The 20,146-nt window shown below is 35.4% G+C and overlaps 1 protein-coding gene across 2 annotated transcripts in view; it reads right to left on the bottom strand.

Annotated features, from left to right (window-relative positions):
- LOC132196544 (uncharacterized) overlaps positions 1-20,146 on the bottom strand; it is a 162,232-nt gene that overhangs the window by 115,631 nt on the left and 26,455 nt on the right. For both annotated transcript variants that reach the window (XM_059619280.1, XM_059619279.1), the window contains exon 2: positions 19,478-19,635. In XM_059619280.1, coding sequence (XP_059475263.1) covers positions 19,478-19,635 — 158 coding nt within the window. The remainder of the gene's footprint in view (positions 1-19,477; positions 19,636-20,146) is intronic.

Genomic DNA, 20,146 nt, shown 5'->3' with positions numbered 1-20,146 from the left:
CACTTAGTAATTGCTTGGTACAATTCACACTTTTCAATTCAATGTGTGTTTATGTAACAAAAATTTTTAGAATCAAACAATAATTAATCAAAAAATCGCTAAATGTATCAACTGTGAACTAGAAGAGTGACAAACGGAAGAATTATGGATGAATACACATTATTTGACAACTTTTGGTCCACCACTCTGTCTCTCTTCCGAAGCCTTTGACTAATTTATTTCGATCTCGCTGGCCAGGAATTTATAAACAGCCATCAAGAGGGAATCCTTGCCACCTTAATTGGAAAATTCCTCGAATTTCGAGTGACGACTTTCTCAAAACAGGCAAAACGCAACAAATTATTTATTCCCCCGCCGCTCTTTACACTTTATTCGGTGTCTCCTTCTTTGATTGGCGACTCCCGGTCGCTTTTTATCTTCAATCCATTGTGTTGGCGTCTCGAATTAGACGAGTTAAGTGTTTGCCGTTAAATCGAGCAAGCAGCGAGAGAGAAGAAAAGTGGCGGCGTGCTTGTGTCTACTAATAGACGAACCTCATCTCACCCACGTCGAAGCAATTTCGCACGTTTGATGATGCGAACTTGGCTTTTGACTCTTGAGCTGAACGCGAGCCAACTTATTGAAAACACACGCGTTCAAGTGCGCATAAAGTAAAGTGTCTCTTAAGCGAATGTTTAAATGCGTCGTCCAAAAATGATCAAAATTTCCAATTGAAACGATCAGTGTGGAGTGGGACATTTAATTAATATATCGCATAATTATTCCCCACACTGAATCTGCCATTTAAGGGAAAATAAAGTTTTCATACGTGCATCTTGGTTGATTACGGGGATATTTTATATTTATTCTCTTGAGAAATAGGGAGGAACAATTATTTAAATGACAAGACTAATAAATTCAATAAAGTTTATTTTTAACATATTCTCTCACGCTAGGAAGATAGTTATTTATTTTAAATTTTATGCATAGTGAAATTATAAACATAATTTACAATCATGTTTTTTTCAATAGAAACAATTACTAATTAATAAAAACTAATGAGATTTAAATTTTTAATTATAATTTAAATAAAAATAGCATAAAACGTTATAAATTAAAAATATGTAATAAAATAAAAATTGTGTTTAATTATATTTTAAGCTCTAGTATTATTAAACAGTACATATTTTTAATCATTTATAAACCTTCAAGGTAATTAATTTTATCCTGGATGGCTAGATCTTCCAGGTATATTGAAAAAAGTTTAGGAAAACTAATAAAATATAAAAAGGACTTATAAATATAGCCAATGAGAGCAATTCCATCTTCATGATTCTTTTCAAATTGTATTCGCCCAACACAGTTGAATTCGCCCCAACAGAGGGTATTAGTTTATTATTTCTAATGTACGGCATTCCGATGTAATCTGAAACGCCAGCAACCCCATTCATTTCCATTCTCCTCTTTCCTCCTCGGCAGGTGCATTTTAACCCTCTAAACGAAGCCGCCTTTTTAAAAGTGTCCGCCCGACCCGGACCCACCCGCCGATTGAGAAAGGTATAAAAATTACAGGGGCACTTAATTACCATCAGCACGCGGCGCACGCTCCCGTTTTCAGACCAGCATCCTTCATTTCTGCTCAAGCGAGCAACAAAATTTAATATATTTTAGAGAGATAGAGAGAGAACGAGTTGGCAGCTGCTTTTAATAATATTTGTGATGATGGAATACTATTAAGGCACACTTTAGCACGACCATTTACAGCAATAAAGATATTGTAGCCTGATAGGGGAGTTTTATAATATTTCGTTTCCGTTGCTGGAGTAAAAATGGGATCTTCTTTAAAATTAATGCATAAAATAATATTTTTCTTCCGAACCGAGTCGTGCGGGTGACAATGTCGTGTCATTATTTAAATTTCGCGTGTTCGCAGTTTGTAATCTGCACGGGTTTATTTTGTTTTTACGAGTTGCAGATCTTATCTGGCCCGAGCCGAGGAGCAATATTGTGCCAAGTGAACGGTTGGCAGATAACTTTTGGACAAGCAGCACGCCGGAGTTATGATCTTGTTGTCACTCTCGCCACTGGAGGCTGCGCACGCCAATTTATGAGCAGACTGCCACGATTTCGCGTAATATTATAAAACGCAGCTGAGAAAAAAAACCGAGGGAATATCATATTTTTGGGCTTGGCTTTGTTCTCATTCTGCCTTGCTCACTTTATTTATTGGAGAACAGCTCATTTTTATTTGCTAACAAAAATTCTAAGTTTTTTCTGCTGAGTTTTAATTGAATAGATGTTTGGGTTTGAACTTTGTAAGTTTGTCGTATTCTTCATATAAGGATTAAATTGAATAAAATTTAATGATTTCTGTTGGAATTATAAAATTCATGCGTATAACTACAATTTGTAAAATATACTGCAAATCCGCATGTAGCGATTCGTGACTCTTTTGCTCAATCTAAGAAACCAAGTTGTCATTAAATATTTAGTTGTGATCTAATAAATCATCTCTTTATTTTATTTTCTTTTTTACATTTTACTTCAAATTTTACTAATAAAGTGGAACCAAACTTTAAGATCATGTTTCATTTAAAGCCTCTAATATAAGTATTGAAGCGTTTGTAAAATATATATACTTTAACTATCGCATTAATACAAATTATTATTTAACAGAGCTTTTAGGTACCAAGAAAACGAGATGAAATAGGCATGAATAAATAGTGTAAAGAAAATAAATTGTTAAATAAAATTAAACAATAAATGCAGAGTTAAATACTAAATATAATAATGTTATATAAAAGTTTTATTGTATCTTGGGTAAAGAAAATTTTAAAATTGCATTTAATATAAATAAATTATTAGGATATTTGTTTCTTTGTTAATTTTAATTTAAAGCAAAACAGCCGAAAATGAGCTTTAAGGAATTAAACTAATCCGTCGGCGGTCGTAATTAGTCTGCCGAAGACTTAACGCATGCACATTATTTTTCAGCTGGTGGCGCGCAGCCTCCTTTGATCAACACGATCCCTGGAGGATTGATTGATGGACAACACGGCTTTCTCCTCGTCGAGGGAGCTGCTCCCGAGATTAGACTCGCCACCCCGTGTTTGCAAATTGCGCCGCGCGGTGTGGGTGTCCGACCGCGTCCCGAAATAGAAACTCTTAAGGAACGCGTTTTGGGTTACTGCTGATGGATGGAAAATGCTAAGTGAATAAAAGTTGTCATTATTTGTCGGTCAGAAAAAGAGAGAGAGAGAGACGGACCGACGAATAAAATTTCAAAATTTTTCCAACCCGACCCACGCACAAGCGTCTATGCTTTTTCAATATTCCTCTTGAGTGGTGTCACCGCGACTGAGGAAAAGTGACGGCTCTATTTTAAGGGGGATGCCTGTGTGCGTGTCCGTCCCTGGCTTGAAATCTCATCCATCACCTTGAGTGTCGGCCCCGACCGACTGCGGGGGCGAAAAATATTTCACTCTTCAAACACTGCGTCGGTCTCTCTGCATGTGTACACAATAACCCATTCCAGCTGAGACGAAAAAGCCGAGGCTTTTCGTGAATTTGGTGGACAAGAAAGAGGAAATTTCTCTCTCTGCTTAAGTATTTGGAACTTGCAGAGTGACGACCCACGCACTAATTGACCCCACTAATTGGTTTTTCTAATACACCACAAATTTTTAGCTTTGAGGAAAGCTAAATGACTCGACATTTTTTTATAGGAAATGAGTATTTTTAACATGAAAAGCTTTCATATTTAATAAAAAATGAAAAATGAAAAGATTTTTAAATTATTTGTTAAAGTTGATTTTTTTGTGAATTTAACTTTAATATATACTCAATTTAAAAATAAAAAAACGAGCTACAAAAAATTTGAAACATTTTTTTGATACATGATATAATATTTGAACTAACTGAAAACGTAAATTCAAATTTCTATGTTGTCAAATAATTTGGATTCAATAATCAGAAGCAAAATTTAATTGATATTTTTTAGCATTAAGCAATACATAAAAAATATTCGCAGAAACAAAATTCACAAGGGTTAAATTGGATTTGTAAAGCATTTTAATTCATTTTCAACATTTAATTGGTCTATTTATTAAAATTAAACTAACAGTGCCTCATTTTATGATTCTTTTAACGATAAAATATTTCCTATCATTGAGAATTTACTTTCAGACGTGAGGAGTTGGAGAGTTACATCAAATCAAAATGGCATCTAGTTTTTTTTTTTTTTTTTTGCATTAGTTATATTGGTTTAACGACCCGATCCGTTGAGGAATTCGCAAACCATTATTTTTCTCTTTGAATTCGTCTTTCGGGGTGGCGGCCGGCAAGCAATTTAAAATTAAAAAGCACTCGTCAGCTCTGAAGAATAATTAAAGGCACACTAACTAACTAACTAACAAAACAAACTCCCTCAACTTCTGCTTTTTTTTCGTTCTCGGTCGTTCTCTCACTCCCAGGCAAACAATGCGAGGGTGTGCTCGCGCGCAGTCCCTCTCTGTCTCGCGTGTTTGTCTTTATCTGCACCTCGCCTCGAGAACACAAAGGCCCTCTTTTCTCTTTCAACTTTCGAGCTGGGCGACCGAGAATAGGTTAATTATCATGCGAGGGAATTTCGTTGGCGGCTGCGAGACATTAAAAAAAGCCATCAACTCCTACTACTACCATACGCGCACTCACAGAGGACACTTTTTTATTTGTGTTTTGGGTGGGTGGATGAGCGCGCGCTTGCGGACAAAAAATACACCAGCAGCGCGTTCTTTTTCGGGCTTTGTCAGTTGCCACTGGGAAAGAAACTTGTTAATTTGAGCCTCTCTCGCGCATATATAGAGACACTCCACGTGTCCCGCCGGCGGTGCCTCTGCGCGTTTTTCGCCCATGATTGATGTGGCCGGCGATCCGCAATTTATCATTTTTATTGGTGTGCCCGCGCGCTGGTCACTCAACTTTTTGCCACGACTTTTAATAATTACCTACCCCGCAGCACATCGCAGCAACGGTGAAATGGGAGCACTATAACATAACAAATAGCCAGCGAAACAACACACTCTAGAGGGTCTAGATAATTATTTCATAGCTTCGCCACTTCTGCTTGTAAAAATTGCAAGCTTATTTTTAGGAATTTTATATCTATATCACCATTACAACCAGTATAACTCTCATTAATTGTTTAAAATATTTTTATATGTTGCAATTTCACTCATTAAATTAGGTTATTAGCGTCTCACATTATGTGGAACATATTATTGAATGATGAATACTTAATACTTTATAAAAGCTACTCTAAAACAGCCATACGAGTAAATTTATATCCAATGTTAAAGATTTTTAAATTTCTATTGTTTTCTAATTTACACGCACAACTGCAAGTGATATAAAAAAAACAATATACAAGTTTGATTTTATTAAATATTAAAATAACATAATTTATTATTAATATTTATATTTTGCAAAAAAATTATAAAAGGTTAAAATTAAAAAATTATTAATTAAAATATCATACAATAAGGTCTGACTGTAGAATAAAGAACAGGGTGCGCCTGTGTTGGTCAGGAATCGCGCGTATCATCGTAGAGTCTCATTTATTCGAGTGTTTACATTTTTGACAAGAGCCTTCAGAGCCGTTTAGATAGTTATCGCGCGTGCCCTACCGCTGCAACGTTTAACGAATGAGAAACACACGCTCGCCTCTCCGTTCCCAGCGTGATAAAATTCGTATTTAAACGCACTCTCTCGCTAGAGCGGCATCAGCGGCACATAAAAAGCAACTAACCACAAAAACCGCCCGAGTGTGCGCTCGCCCTTTCAACGAACCCTTTCTTTCACTCGCCGCTATTCAATCGCGTTTGGCTCGCTGCCTTTTTCACTGGCCACCGCTTCCATTTGTTTATTTATTCGCCGCGCGGCGTGCGCGCCTGATTTCTCGATTTAATTTAACACACATGCAGTTAAGTGACTCTGGTCTTTTCATCGTGAGATAGGCCTGCTGTGATTTTAGTGCCTCTTCATTGCAAACTAACCACAAACAAAAACACGCATAAAAAAAATCACTAAATATTTTATAGCTTGTCCTTAATACGCATATTCCATTGATATTAATAATTAAATCAAAGTTTATAAAAGAAATTTTTCGAAATTAAATAAATTTCTCTTCTTAATTCTCTGAAGAGTATGAGATTTTTAAGTATTCTTCAATCATCCAACACTATTCTGAGCTGAGTAGTTGAGACCCCAAAAATTAGCATTTTCATTTCGCAAAAGAGACAAATAAGAATCAAAAGAATGGCACTGCCCTATAACATACTGAGTGTTTGTGAAATCTCACTTCTTGCACTTCCACGCATGTACGCTGCTTGCTTCCCCCACCTGTTGCGCAGGCAACCACCAGAGTATAGATGATATGCGTGGTGCATACCTCCATTTTCCGCAGGCGCTTGATTTAATTCAAATTTCAATTTACCTTTTCAATAGCATATATTCTTAGTACTACGCTTTCTTAAGATTAAAATTTGTTCTAATTTCTAGCAATGATCTCTTGTTTTTATTTAGTATTGAAAAAAAATGCATTTCCTCTAATCTGCTGTATTAATATAAATTTTTCCATGCAAATTTACGCACTTTTATTAAAAATAGTGCTTTACGTATTTTTTAATTAAAGATGAATTACTCTAATTGAAATGCGTAAAATAAACAAAAGGTGCGAAAATTTGCGATGTATGATATATTCAATTTTTTAGAGTAAACACACAGTAAATCATTTTTGGAAGCAAGTGGACAGCTTAACGTCAATTTTAATAAATTCGATACTCCAAGGTGGTAATAATTCACTTTTCGAACCGCAATCTGCACAAATAGTTTTAAATTCCGAACCAGAATTTAAGGCGTGGTGTCAGAGGTGCCGGCGAAGAGGAATTCCTGCGGTGCAGGCCGAGCTTTCGAATCGGAATATTCGAGGATCAGCAACACGATCAGTGTGCGTTCGCTCACTCACTCTCTGTTATTCTTCTTTCTCCGCCTTGGAATATTTATTTGACGCTGGCCGGACTGAAATAAATTAAAATAAATCAGATAAAAATAACCAGCCAATTAATTAGGCGGCAAAATTTATTGGACGCGAGAAATGCAGTAGCCCACTAGAAAAGCTTTGTGTTCTTATTATTCTAATGTGAGTGGCTCCGCGGGGCACGCCACCGACGGAGAGTGGAAATGAAAAAAAAATCACACCAACCACTCGTGGAAAAACTCCACCCAAAAATAAACGACGTGTAAGTGATAAATTAAAAAGGCCTATTTCCCACATTAAAATACGTACACATTCCCTCGGCAGTGTTTCGCTCGACTGCTGCTGACCAACAGGGATTTCGTTTTACTCCTTTTCGTGATGGACACCTACACGCTGAGTGCTTTCACGAACACTTACACGCGTTTTTATTTTATTTCTCCTTGAGAGAGAGACGCTGCTTCTGGAGAGCTCACTCTCGGCTAATTGTGCCGAGCAGGACCACTTGTCACTCGTTGATGGCCTCTTTGAAAAAGTTAATGATATCATTTCGCTCGGCCGCCGCACTCTTTTGCTCTCTCAAGAAAGAAAAGAGACTCACGCTCCTCTTTTCAGTGTCTGCTCTGCATACATATGATAACCAAACGCTTGAGTAATATCTCTCTTAATTCACAGGACCTGAATTGGATTGTATCTCTGCCAAAAGATGCTGATTGGTTCTGAATGAAACGGTGTTTTCAAAAGTACATAAAACTCGCGTGTCTCTCAGCGGAAGCAAAATAATACAAACATAAAAATACACACCATTATTTAAAAAAAGAGCTAATTAAAAATTATCTTTCGTATCTGGTCAACAGATCTGGCGCAGAATAAATTACCAAAAATGAGATAATGCCGTAGGTGGCATGTATAAATTTTGGATTCCGACTTACCACCGAGGTAATAAATTACGCGAAAAAATAATTAAGCAGCAGCCGCACAACAAGAGTCTCTCCCATCTGATATCACTCTCCGCCATAAATACTTCAGAATCCGCGTCGAGCCAAGTCGAAAGCAAACCGGCGCATACATAAATACATCAAACCTCCAAACTGAGATTTATCTTGAGTGAGGGCCATCCAGCAGCTATCGAAAAATACTATTTGACTGCTATAGATGACAAATTGCTTGGAGAGAAGGATTCGCGTGAGGGCCCGATGGCGATAAATTGGCCACGAATTCCCTTTACGGAGCTTGAGTAAACTAAATAACACACTCAAATTATATATATTTACTTTTTTCCAACAACAAAATTGATTTTTAAAGAACTATTACTTACAAGCAAATTATATTTATTGTTAGACTGCAATGGACTGCTTAATAATAAATTAAAATTTAATTTCAAAATAAAAATCGAATCATTGATATCAGAACCAAAAATTCTTTTTAAAATTATGGTTATTTTAATTTTTAGATAAGTGAATAAGATACACCCCCTCATTTGAATATGAGGCAGAGCAAACAAAAAATTTAATCAGCATGAATCGATACAAACGAATCTCATATCCCGCACTAGTGATTTGCGGAGAGCCTCTTCTGCTTTTTCCGTCGCGAGAGAGTCAAGACCCATCTGCTGATTGCTGCTTTTTTCCTCTTCTCTCTTTCTCTCTGCAGCGAGACATACATGATGCTTTTCATTTAATCTAACATGCTTGGCTTCACACAGCATCTCCATCCGAGAGAATTGTGACTGAATAAAAAATTAGCACCGCTGGGAGTACATCAGCTGGGAGTAATAACGTAGCAGATTTTATATATGTATGTGTGCGCTCGGCGCGGCCAACGGAGTCGTGGGTGGCCTTTCGCACAGACGGACTGATCATTCTCTCCGTTTTGCTTGCCCCGCACGCCGAAATCGGCAAAACCAACAGAATTATATACGAGCGGGGAAAAGAGAGAACTGCCGCCGACGTGTTGCAAATTTGGCGCTGCGTGAGTCCGACCGCCTTTATTAATTATTTGCACTTCATGATTCAACGCTTCGACTCGCAAAGGTGATAGAAAAGCACCAAGTGTGAAAGGCAGATTAGTCGAATCGGTCATTGAAAGGAATCAATAACCTTATTTTTAAGTTGCTTCGGTAAGCAGAAGACTCATGTGTCATGTGAGAAAGGAATTTTCACACCAAAAGAGATCGGAGTTAAAATTTAATTTAATAGATATTTGCAGCTCTTAATAAAATTTATTTTGCTTGCTTCTTATAAATAAATATTTTTCTTTATTTTAAATAAAATTTCATAATTTTATTTCAATTGTTTTAATTGCTGATATTTATTTAGTAAAAGTGATTATTATAATTTTTTTTAATTATTGATTTATAGATCGAATTCTAACCTCTCTGGTTCTGCAGTGAATTGTGAATATAAACAATGTGCTATGATTAATTTGGGAAAAACTACAACAATAGATATCAAAATATAAATTGGTATTAAACCTAGGTCAATGTTTTTTATGCAGACATTTTTCAGTAAATGAAAAAAAAATCAATTTCATGAATTTAAAATTATCAATTTTGCTTAGAAAAAAACAGAAACATAAGTAATAAACAATTCAATGCAGATTGGAATGCACAGCTGTCAAGTAAAGTTCGCCGTCAGTGAGATGCACTCCCTCAATAAAAATCAATTGGATGCGAACACATTAAAGCAAAATTAAATTGCTTTAGCGGCGGAGTAAGTAATCTTGATAACGTTCATTCGCTCGTCTGCTACGCGGCGAGTACAGTATGTGTGCAGCACAGTATGTTGATTTTCAAAAGACATAAAAAGCAGCGGATAAAAACATTTCCCGAGAGAGCTCGTGCGCCGGCTAATCACAAAGTATGTTGGCAGCCATAAATGTCTTTCATTTGCATTCGTCTGCTGCAGTTGATTGCGGTTCGCTGCATCTCAAACTTGCATGAGGTCTGCATGAGTGTTTCACAATCAGCGTATACGGCAACGGCAAATATTTTATATACTTGTGCGCGCATTTTTTACGAGCGCCGGCTAATTATGATCGTCTCTTCTCTCTCTGAAGCTCCTCTTGAGCCGCCCACTTTTTCATCATCGCACCTGACAGCAGATCGGTGGTAAAAAAAATTCAACTGACTTCAACAAAAGAAGACGAAGAGCATGTGTTGCAAAAACTTCAGTTATTTTCTCCTTTATTGTTGATGAATTTTCTAACAAAAGCGCCATGTGTTGTTGTAAACTTGAAAGACAAATTATTCAAGAGATTTCAAGTTTAAAAAGTATTTTTAAAGTGTGTGTTTTTTTTTCTTCATAAAACATTTCCCATATTATTGTAGAAACAGATTATTCTTTATTCCTTTAAAGTTACCACAAGAATTGATGAAAATAAAATGTATGTAAAATAACATGTAATCCTGGAAAATCACTTATAAAAAATAGCATGTATTTCAGACTTTTCTTTTCTATCAATTTGATAAACATTTTTACTTATAATGTGATTGAATTGGTAATTGAGTTTCTTTATAAAAAATTCCCCCATAAAAATATTTGGCGTAAATTTTATCCTGTTTTTCAAATTAGCTTTTTTGCGGCTTTCAGATTTAACAACAATGGATTTTTTTAAGATATTGTCTGAAGAGGGCAGATGCATAAAGTGAATGATGATGATGACTTGAAGAGAATTATTATCTTGAAACATTATACAAGCCTCTAGATTGGATATAATCAATATAAATTTTTTTCTATTTGTTTGGGACACCTAAAAGTACCAGTCTTTCATTGGATGCAATTTGCACAAAATTAAATTAAAATGTAGTTCCTTTCAGCAAAATTTCACATTAAAATGAATTTAAACTTTATTAAGAAAAAAAATAAGTAAAAACAAATGAATAAAGTAAAAATAATTTAATTTAGCGTTCGCGACAAAGATAGGCACACTGGTGGCACAAACTACTGCAGTTGCATGCACATAACTCGTTTTAAATTATGCATAAAGCATTCAAGGACAATAAATCCAGGAGCCAAAGATGGCAAATTAAATTTATAAGGTGTCAGCTACTACAAGCAACGGCAGTCGCAACAAGTAGCCGCTCGCAGCCCTCGCGCCAATGAAATTTTCCCAGCGTCAAAAACTAGTTGCCGAGTGCAATATTACACTTCTTGCAATTACCCATGCACACATTCTCTGGGCGTGATGCATGGCGACTTTCTCTGATTTACTAGCTTCCGATAACGTCTTAATGACCAATTTTACACGTACTTTATTCCAAACACAAATCATGGCCGGTGTCAGAGTTGCAGCCCGCGTTACAAACGCATGTGTGTGTTTTATATTTAAGTGAGTGCGGGCGCGATAACTATCGAGTGCGCATTAACTTGCAGTAAATTTCAGCGCCGATCAGACGAAACGCGATATTATTCGACTCGTTTGCTGCTTTTTCAGTTTAATTCTGCAGTAAGTGCTGCGTAGCCGTTTTGTTGAGTGCCTGTTGACCCGAGTGTAATTGGCTAATCGGCGACCGGAACTCTCTCAGGAATTAGTAATTATTTTAACCTTTTCAGCAGCAAATGAAATTAATACCCGGAGGGTTAATTTACTGCTTGCTTTTGTGAAATTGTTGATTATTTACAACCTCATAAGCTACTTTGGATTTTAATCCTTTCAAAACCACACCTCATTGCGCTCTCTTATATGTAGGCAATGGAAAATACTAAAAAAAAAAAAACGAGATCAGTCAATGTTCAAATGTATCATTTAAACCGCTATAAAAAATGATATCGCTCAAGTAAGATGATTTTGCGTACTTCTGTATTTTGTGGTGAAACCGAAGTTAAGTTCACTTTTTTACACTGGATTTAATAGTTTCGCTTTGGATGTAATTTTGATTTTTTAAACTTTTCATCCATTTTAGATTTTTTTTCCATTTATAGTGTCAATTGGATTAAATTATGTCTATCAAACTGTGAAAAATTTAGATCATAATTTTCTTTTTCTTTTTACATCATAATACTCTCAATTAAAATTATTTGCTCAAGATGGAGCAAAATTTTTCGTATTAATTGTTTGTAACAATCTGAGTTATTTTATCATTTATTAAAACAATGAGTTGCTAAACATTAAGTGAGGAAAAATATAAATGTTATTTTGTATCAAAATTAATTGTTTATCAGAATGAAAAGTATCACCTGGACTAACAAAATAAATAATATATCAGCTATAGTTCATTAAAATTCACAATCAACGGCTAAGTCCATTTAGAATCCAATGTGGCACCTGCAAGCGTGATTAGCATTTTTTTTTTCATCTCCACGCATAATTATGTCGACGTTCCAGTGCGGCAAATTTGCTGCCCCCGAGTTTGTTCCTTTCATTTTTCAGCCGAAGGCGGGCGGTCTCTCTGTCTCGATGCTGATGTGGTACCCCTGAACTCTCAGTCTGGATGCACGCGGAGAGTGACACGTTATTTTGATTGATTACAATAATCTGTTTGGATCTCAACTATTATTATGTATATTAAATGGAATTCCAGCAGCAGTGGCTACTGTCAAGTCCAGAAGTCCCACAGCGGACCGTGCGAGAGATGCAATGTCAGCAGCATATGAACGTGAAACGCGGTCAGCGACTGTGAAGGAGCCTCGCAGGTTGACAGGCCGAGAGTATGATTTTTATTTCGTTTGAACGGTCGTGATTAAAGTCTCTGATTTTCCAGAGCAGCGTCATGGGCGTAATTAATAATCGTCCTTCATAAAGTATACAAGTTTTATTTTTAATTGTTGTTTTTTATAGCATGAGTAAGTGGAAATTGAAAATATCCTGAGCTTTTTTTATAAACACCTAATATTTATTGAATGGGCCACACAATTTGTAATGTTTGAAATATTTAGCTTATACACTTAAAATATGAAATTTATAAAATTAAAAACAAACATAATTTTCAAATAAATTGTAAATCGTGAATTCATCGCAAAAATTCATTTCAGAAAAATAACTTAAAAATGGCCTATCCAAAAAAGTTACATTATTTGGCAATTCATTTTCTTGCGGCGATATTGTGTGCTACAAAGCAAAGTAACAACAAGCCGTACCATAACTGCAAAGGTGCGAAAAATGGTTGCGGCCGCAATTAAGCGAGTAATTTTTAATTCCTCGGCCGATTTAACTCGGCAGATAATCAAGGCTGCGCTTAATTTCCTTTGGTTTATTATTACCAGTGGTCAGAGGGCTGCCGAATAATTGGCAATGCGCGGCCCTGAAGAAAGCTGGTGAGGCTCACACTCATTAGTGGCCCGCCGCGTACACCAAACCGACCAGGCGAAATTGATGAGTTGATTTTATCGGGACAATTAGCAAAGGCCGATGTCTGCCGACTGCGAAAAGTTTATAAACGAGCACGGATCGGTTTCATGCGAGTGTGTGTCTGAAAAAGAAACGCGTTGTCGGCGAGAACCTGTCCGTTGTAAATTGTGTCAAAGTTCCTGAAAAACACTGACATGACGAGTTCAAAAATAAAAATACAGAAGTTAATTCGCAATTTTCATTTGCAGATGGATATATGTTTCTTAAATTTATCCATCTTTTCTTTTAAGCTATAAACAACGCTAGAAATTGTTATAAATTTTATTTATTGCATATTAATTTTGATGTAAATTTTGTGAGAATTTGTATAACAATTTTTAAGTCCTTATTCACTGATTTTTCTTTTTATCATTATATTTACTATCATTTGATGAATATTTTAGAAATTCCTTAATTTATAATATGAATATCAGTTTTTTGAGCAAAATATACAAATCTCAAACCTCCTGACCACAAATTACATTTTTATGTATATTTTCTAATCAGACATAATTACCATAAAGGAATAATTATTATTATAAAAAATACAAATTATTTTAGTCTGAAAAGATCTGATAGTTTATTAATATTGCTAATGCGAAAAAATTTAAAAATAAAAAACAGTTATAATTAAAATATAAAATAATAAAATGTGCGCAATTAAAAATATTATTTAAAATTTGATGTTCATCACTGTCATAACTAAAGTTAATTTCGTGTGTAACTAATTTTGTAATACAGCTTTTTGAGATTTTTATAATTTTAAAAACATATATTGAGTTATCTTTGGCTCAATATTATGAATGTACTCTGTTTTCCCAACTAATTAAAATGTTTATTTGAACAAAAAAAATCAACCCTAACTGCTCAAAAAATGTAGCATTCCAATTATTTTGCATAATTATTCTGTATGCATTTACTTTAAATGATGCATATTCTTATTCCATCGATATTATTTAATTTTCAACATTTCAAATTGAATTAATTCACAAGTAATATATTTTTTTCTTAATAAGTTGATGTGCCAAAACATACGACGACATGAAAAAAAAAGTGATTTAAATTTATTTCCCCGCCCGTGCGATGCAGCCCAAAGGAATTTGAATCACAATCCTTGCGAGTATTGAAACACGCATACGAAATTCAGCGGTCCATTAGCTAGATTTATAATGCGCACATTCTGGCCAGGATTAACTAACTGTATGAGAGAGAGAGGCGGCAGAAAAAAGGTGCCCGTCATGCTGCCCGCTTGTCTCGCTGGGTACATTGTGACAATTACTCGTTAAACCGCAGACCAAGGTCTGGGCCCGTGTGACAAGGTGATTAGCGTGGGAGGCGCGGATAAAAAATTTATTATAATTCCTCCTCCGAGGGTGGAGTTCGGCGTGCACGCGCTTAAATTACGTAATAAGCCGCGCACAATTCTCCTCTCTTGCCAAATAAGTATTTGCACACACGTCTGAATTAATTCAACTATGAGACTCGTGGGTGAGTCTTTTTTGGCCAACATCTGCCGTCGGAGCTGGCGAAGATCGCACTGATGGATAAATTCGCGAATTCGTTAATTTCGTTATTAATTCATCAGATCGGCCGTAAAGATGCATAATAATTGTCGAGAGCAGAGGCAAAAAATGCGAGCGATGCTGTTCTGGGGTCGTAAAATCTGAACCTTTTTGCTCTGCTTCGGAGCAAGTGCGCGATAGTTTTTTAACTTATGGAGCAAATCTCTGTCGGCAGATGATGCCGGGACTATTTTATGCTAGTATCACGATTTGCTAATTTATGCCACAAGGGCCGCCCCGAGAAATTTGTGCAAGATAAAATTAGCAGGCAAAAATCGTACGCTCTCTCACGCTTGGAAAAGAGATTCACTCCCTATCACCATGCATAGCTCACATGGAGGAAATAATGAGTGAATATTTTTTGCTTGAGTGTGCTTGAGTGCATAGTTTTATTTATTTATTTATTTTTGGTGCAAATATTGAACGAATTAGTAATAATAGTAGTCTTGATATTTATAATCTGATCTTACTGAGTGAGAGGAATTATTAGAAAGCAAAATTTAGTTTCCTATATAATTTATAAACACACGTTTTGCAAAATTTGTCATGTATAGAGATGACAATATCATTGAATTTTCCACATAAAATTTTGGATATCAATACAAATAATATTTATTGCCATAGTTGCCTACTGAACTTTTAATTACATTTAATTTGCATGGTTTTATTAACGTTTTTTTTTTAATTTATAAGTAAGTTTCAAATTTGCAGTACAATTAAATTTTAAGTTGTGGATAAAATGTTTTTCAAATTTACAATGTTATTTCTTCAATTCTTTGCATTTAAAATTAGCAAGTTAAGTTTTATTCAATTTTATATTGAAAGTTAATTATGTTGAAAACAAAAAATTGAATACCTAAATTGCCGATCACCGTAAGTCAAGGTCAGCCTGAATAATCAGTCATTTCCCAGCAGTTGTTTCATCTTTCTCTCTCACTTGCGGGGCCGAAATCAGAACAATAAAATCTAGGCATTCAGTGAGCATGACATGGCGAAAACCATGAATGGCCTCAACGGTAGTTGAAGGGTTAAACAAATTAGAATGATGTGGCTCTCTCTCGTCTCTCTTTCTCCGACTCTATAATATCGCGTACATGAAAGCACACACACACACATCAAGCGATGCGCCAGCGATAAATTTTGAATTTTATTCGCCGCGCTACTGTGTGCGATTGTCCATCTGTCTCGGCGTCCAAATATGAAAGTGAGCAGTTTTGAGGCTCCAGCCCGCCCGCCTCCAAAAGACATCAACGCAGAGATAGATCAGGTGCATTCCGATGTGAAAAGTCATGTCACACACTCACCCGTGTATTATTATTTATTCAGAGCGCGGTAGTCGCTTCATATAAATGATATTGAAATATCCGAGTGTCAATCTAATTTCACGTCTGCTTTTGAATGACGTGCGATTCAAATGAACCAAAGGAAGAAATAAATATATGCATGCAGAGAATTTCAAAATTTAATGGCATTGTCAAACTGATAATAATAATTTTATTACGAATAAGTTTCAGAAGAAAAATATTTTACAAACATTTTTATCAACCTCGTTTTGGATTAATATTTGTTATAAATATTTTTAAATACTTCGAATCAAACCGGCAATTTTTTAACAACCTTGTTATATTTTATTCCAAAATAATTAATTGTAAATAAAAATGTTAATATTTAATAATGTTTTTTTTTCTTTTTATTATAAATTCCTCTAATAAGAATATGACAAAATGTGACCAATTAATTTTGATGTTTTATTTCAACCTCCTACGTTCTCATCAGTGCAAAATGACATGGTTTGTATGCAAATTGAAGTTGCCTCACCGCGTGTGTTCCACACCATCTCGCGCTTCGGCGAGACTCAAGGCGTAATTGGCACTCAAAACTTCACATCAGATTTAAGGTGTTGATATCGCACCGCGCATTAAAATGCATGCATGCACGCAACGAATCGCACCACGTCTTGTATGTACAAGTTGCATTAATCCTGTATGAAAATCCAGTGCGATGCTGTGCTATTCAATTTCACGCAACTCCGTTCAGACATCGACCCGGATAATGCATTTATGATCTGCGCGCATAAATCAACGATAAAATCACGATTTAAATATAGATTTTCTTGGATTTTGTGTGGCAAAATTTGAAAAAACATATGGAATTCATAATAAAAATATTATATAATAGATTATACTACATTTATAACTCAATTAATCAGATTTACAGTATTGTTAAAAAAAAATTAATATTTGTTTTTTTTATGCATTTAATACTAATTTTAACAATTATTATATAATTAATATAATTATTTATTACCAAGTTTTTTTATTTACATCGTATATATTTTTCCCTTTTCACAAATTTCTTGATTTCTTTACTTCACAATATTTAATAAAACTGATGTGTATAGCTTGAGGAATGCAATTTGGTAATTTTGAAATAATGTCTTCTCTAACACAATTGGTAGGTAACATGTTCATAATCAAATTTAACAGCGGATCATATGAATAAAAATTTAAAATTTACGATAAATAACTAAAAAAAATTTACAAATAGAGCTGCAGTAAACATAAACAAATTTAAAATAATTAATATTGTTTAATTTAAATTAAGGTTAAGGATTTTTACTTACAAATTCTAATAAATTCAATATCCAATTTAACAATTAAAATCACATCGTCAAATTCATCTCTTTTTTGTGCTGGCATTCAATTGAAGTCAATTCGAATGGATTTTATAAAACACAGGTACGCACTCGGCACGTATTCGAGCAGGGTGCATGCGGTCACTTTATTTGTTTATCGGCGTTGACAGCCGAGTTTGCGGTGCGCATAATATTTGTTCCTGCACCGCCAGCGTGTGCGGTCTCGTTAAAAAAATATGCCAGGCCAGAAATTCAATTCCACGAGAGGTAACGCAATATTATTGCTGGCGTTTATTTCATTTTATTTGTACACACATACACACGCTCATTACTCGGCGGACACTTTATTGTTATTGACACAAGTGATAATGCTGTCGCTCGCTGTAATTGATTGGATTTAATTACCACTATCGATTGAACGCATATAAGTGCTGACGTGGGGCGACGTTGCCACTCACGACTTTTAGCTAAGGTGTGATCGATCAATAAAAAGCCAAACTTTATTAAAAAATTGTAAAGCTAAATCAGAGAGCAGAAATTTTATATTTCCATTATTATTTGTTAAATAAAACCCTAAGATTTTTAAGTACCAAGCAGATTGAAGGTTGCCTTTTATTTATTTTCTTTCTTCCTTTTATGCAACAAGGATCCCGGTTTCAATTATTCAAAAATTATTTTATTGGAAAGTAAAATTGATTTATAAAAGATTCTTAAGGTTGTCTTAAATTCATGCAGAATTCTTTACTCAATACATTCTGAAATTCAGGAAAATTTAAATCATTTTTATTACAACATAAATATTTAAGTTTACCATACAAGTACATTGACGTTTAATGTGAACACTCAACTAGTGGGCAAGCCCCACATCTAATTAACGAAGTGTGGTGCAAACGCTTATTAAATGCACTTTGCGGGTGTTGATCTGGCCAAGCCACGGCTATGCTCAGTGGAGCTGAACAAGAGTCAGGTAGCGCTGACACAACGTGTTTGACCCAAAATTTGACCTCTCTCGCTGGGAATGGAAAAATAAATTCCTGACTTGTTAAAGGGTAGGTAGGCTTGCACCTGAGTAGTGTCTCGGCTGCTTTATGGCCGTGCAACTATTATTTTTCACGCCGACTACAAGACGCTCTCTGTGTGAGTGACTGCGAAGAGACGTACGCGACCAAGAAACACCTCCACAATAAACAAGCTGGCGTAACATGAGGTAAACAGCCTGCGAGGCTCTTTTGCTTTGCTCAACTCTCTGCTCGCAACGCACACATGAATGAGTGCCCGCCAATGAATTTATTGTCCAACGGGGGTATTTAAAAGCAAACTTGACTGCTGTTGGTGCTCGGCCGAACATGCGATAATTAAGCCTGAAGAGCTTTGCTGAAAGTGGCGAAGAAAGTTATTTGCCGAGACTCCGAGTGAGATGAACTTCTGCTGATTTCAAAGCAAAGGCTTGATTATCGCAACTGTTTCATAGGAAAAATTAATATTTAATTAATGTTCTTATCCGCATATTCAAGCAAAAAATTATTTATTTTTCAGTATTTGAGTTCTTATTTAAAATTTTTTAAATTATATTCTTTTGCATGCGTCATTACCAAATTTAAGCTCCCTAGACTACTCATGATCTATTTTAATTTCTTAATTCACCGATAATCTTTTTTTATACAATATTAATTTGCAAGCGAAATTGTCAAAAAGCCTCTGGAGATAGATTTGTTATGGTTTTTGAATAAGTATTCCGAACATCACATTTGCTGGGTGATCGAAAATTAGGCGCTTCCATCTGCTCAATCGACAATTGAAAAAATCGGCGTTGGCCCGCTTAATTTTGAACCAGTCTCGGAAACCTCGGCAGGTAGAAGCGCGAGAGGGGCCACATGTGCCAGCGGGCCAATGCGACACGGCGAACCAAATAAATGAGCCCGGCGCGCGTTTAATAAAATTAGAATCGTGGTTTTACCCTACCTTGGAGGCATGGCGATAGTCCCTGGTCCATTTGGAGTCATCAGCAGGTCGGCGAAGTCTTCCGTCGGCTCAAATTCGGCGATCAGATACGGGCGAGACACGACTTTTGTTTCGTTGAACACACCTTCCCTCCATCCTACTGGCGGTGGCTGCTGCAGCTGGAAGAATTTAAAGACAGATAATTTTATTAAATTCATTTTTCTATGGAAGTTTTTAGTTTCAAAAATTTTCCTTCAGTATGAAATATTTATTTGAAAAAAAAAATCAAAACGTAAAAAATTTGAATTCATTCAGAGGCCCATATAACAAACTTGAAAATTATCTGAAAATTTAAAATCTCGTAGAAAGAATGAAAAAAAATTACAAGGAGGTTGAGCCACATTTCAATTTCTCATAAAGTCTACCTTGCGTATTAGCTTTCAATTGAAAAAAATTATTCTTTATAATTTACATATAAATTATTGATCAAAATTAACTAACATCACCATAAACTATGTTCGGCGAAATTAATCATGATTTTAACAACGTTGACCTTTCTGCCGATGGAAATAATTGGCCGTAAGTCAGTGAAATTTAATTTGCACGCCTGCCCCAAGACACTGATTATTCCCACCGGCTGAAAACAAAGTGTTGACGGTCGAAATAAATTAAATAAATAATACCACCACT

The sequence above is a fragment of the Neocloeon triangulifer genome, unplaced genomic scaffold (assembly GCF_031216515.1).
Source record: "Neocloeon triangulifer isolate White Clay Creek 2 clone unplaced genomic scaffold, ASM3121651v1 ptg000012l, whole genome shotgun sequence".
Classification (NCBI taxonomy): Eukaryota; Metazoa; Arthropoda; class Insecta; order Ephemeroptera; family Baetidae; genus Neocloeon; species Neocloeon triangulifer.
Note: the sequence above shows the minus strand (reverse complement) of the source record. Positions and strands in the feature narration are given on the sequence as shown.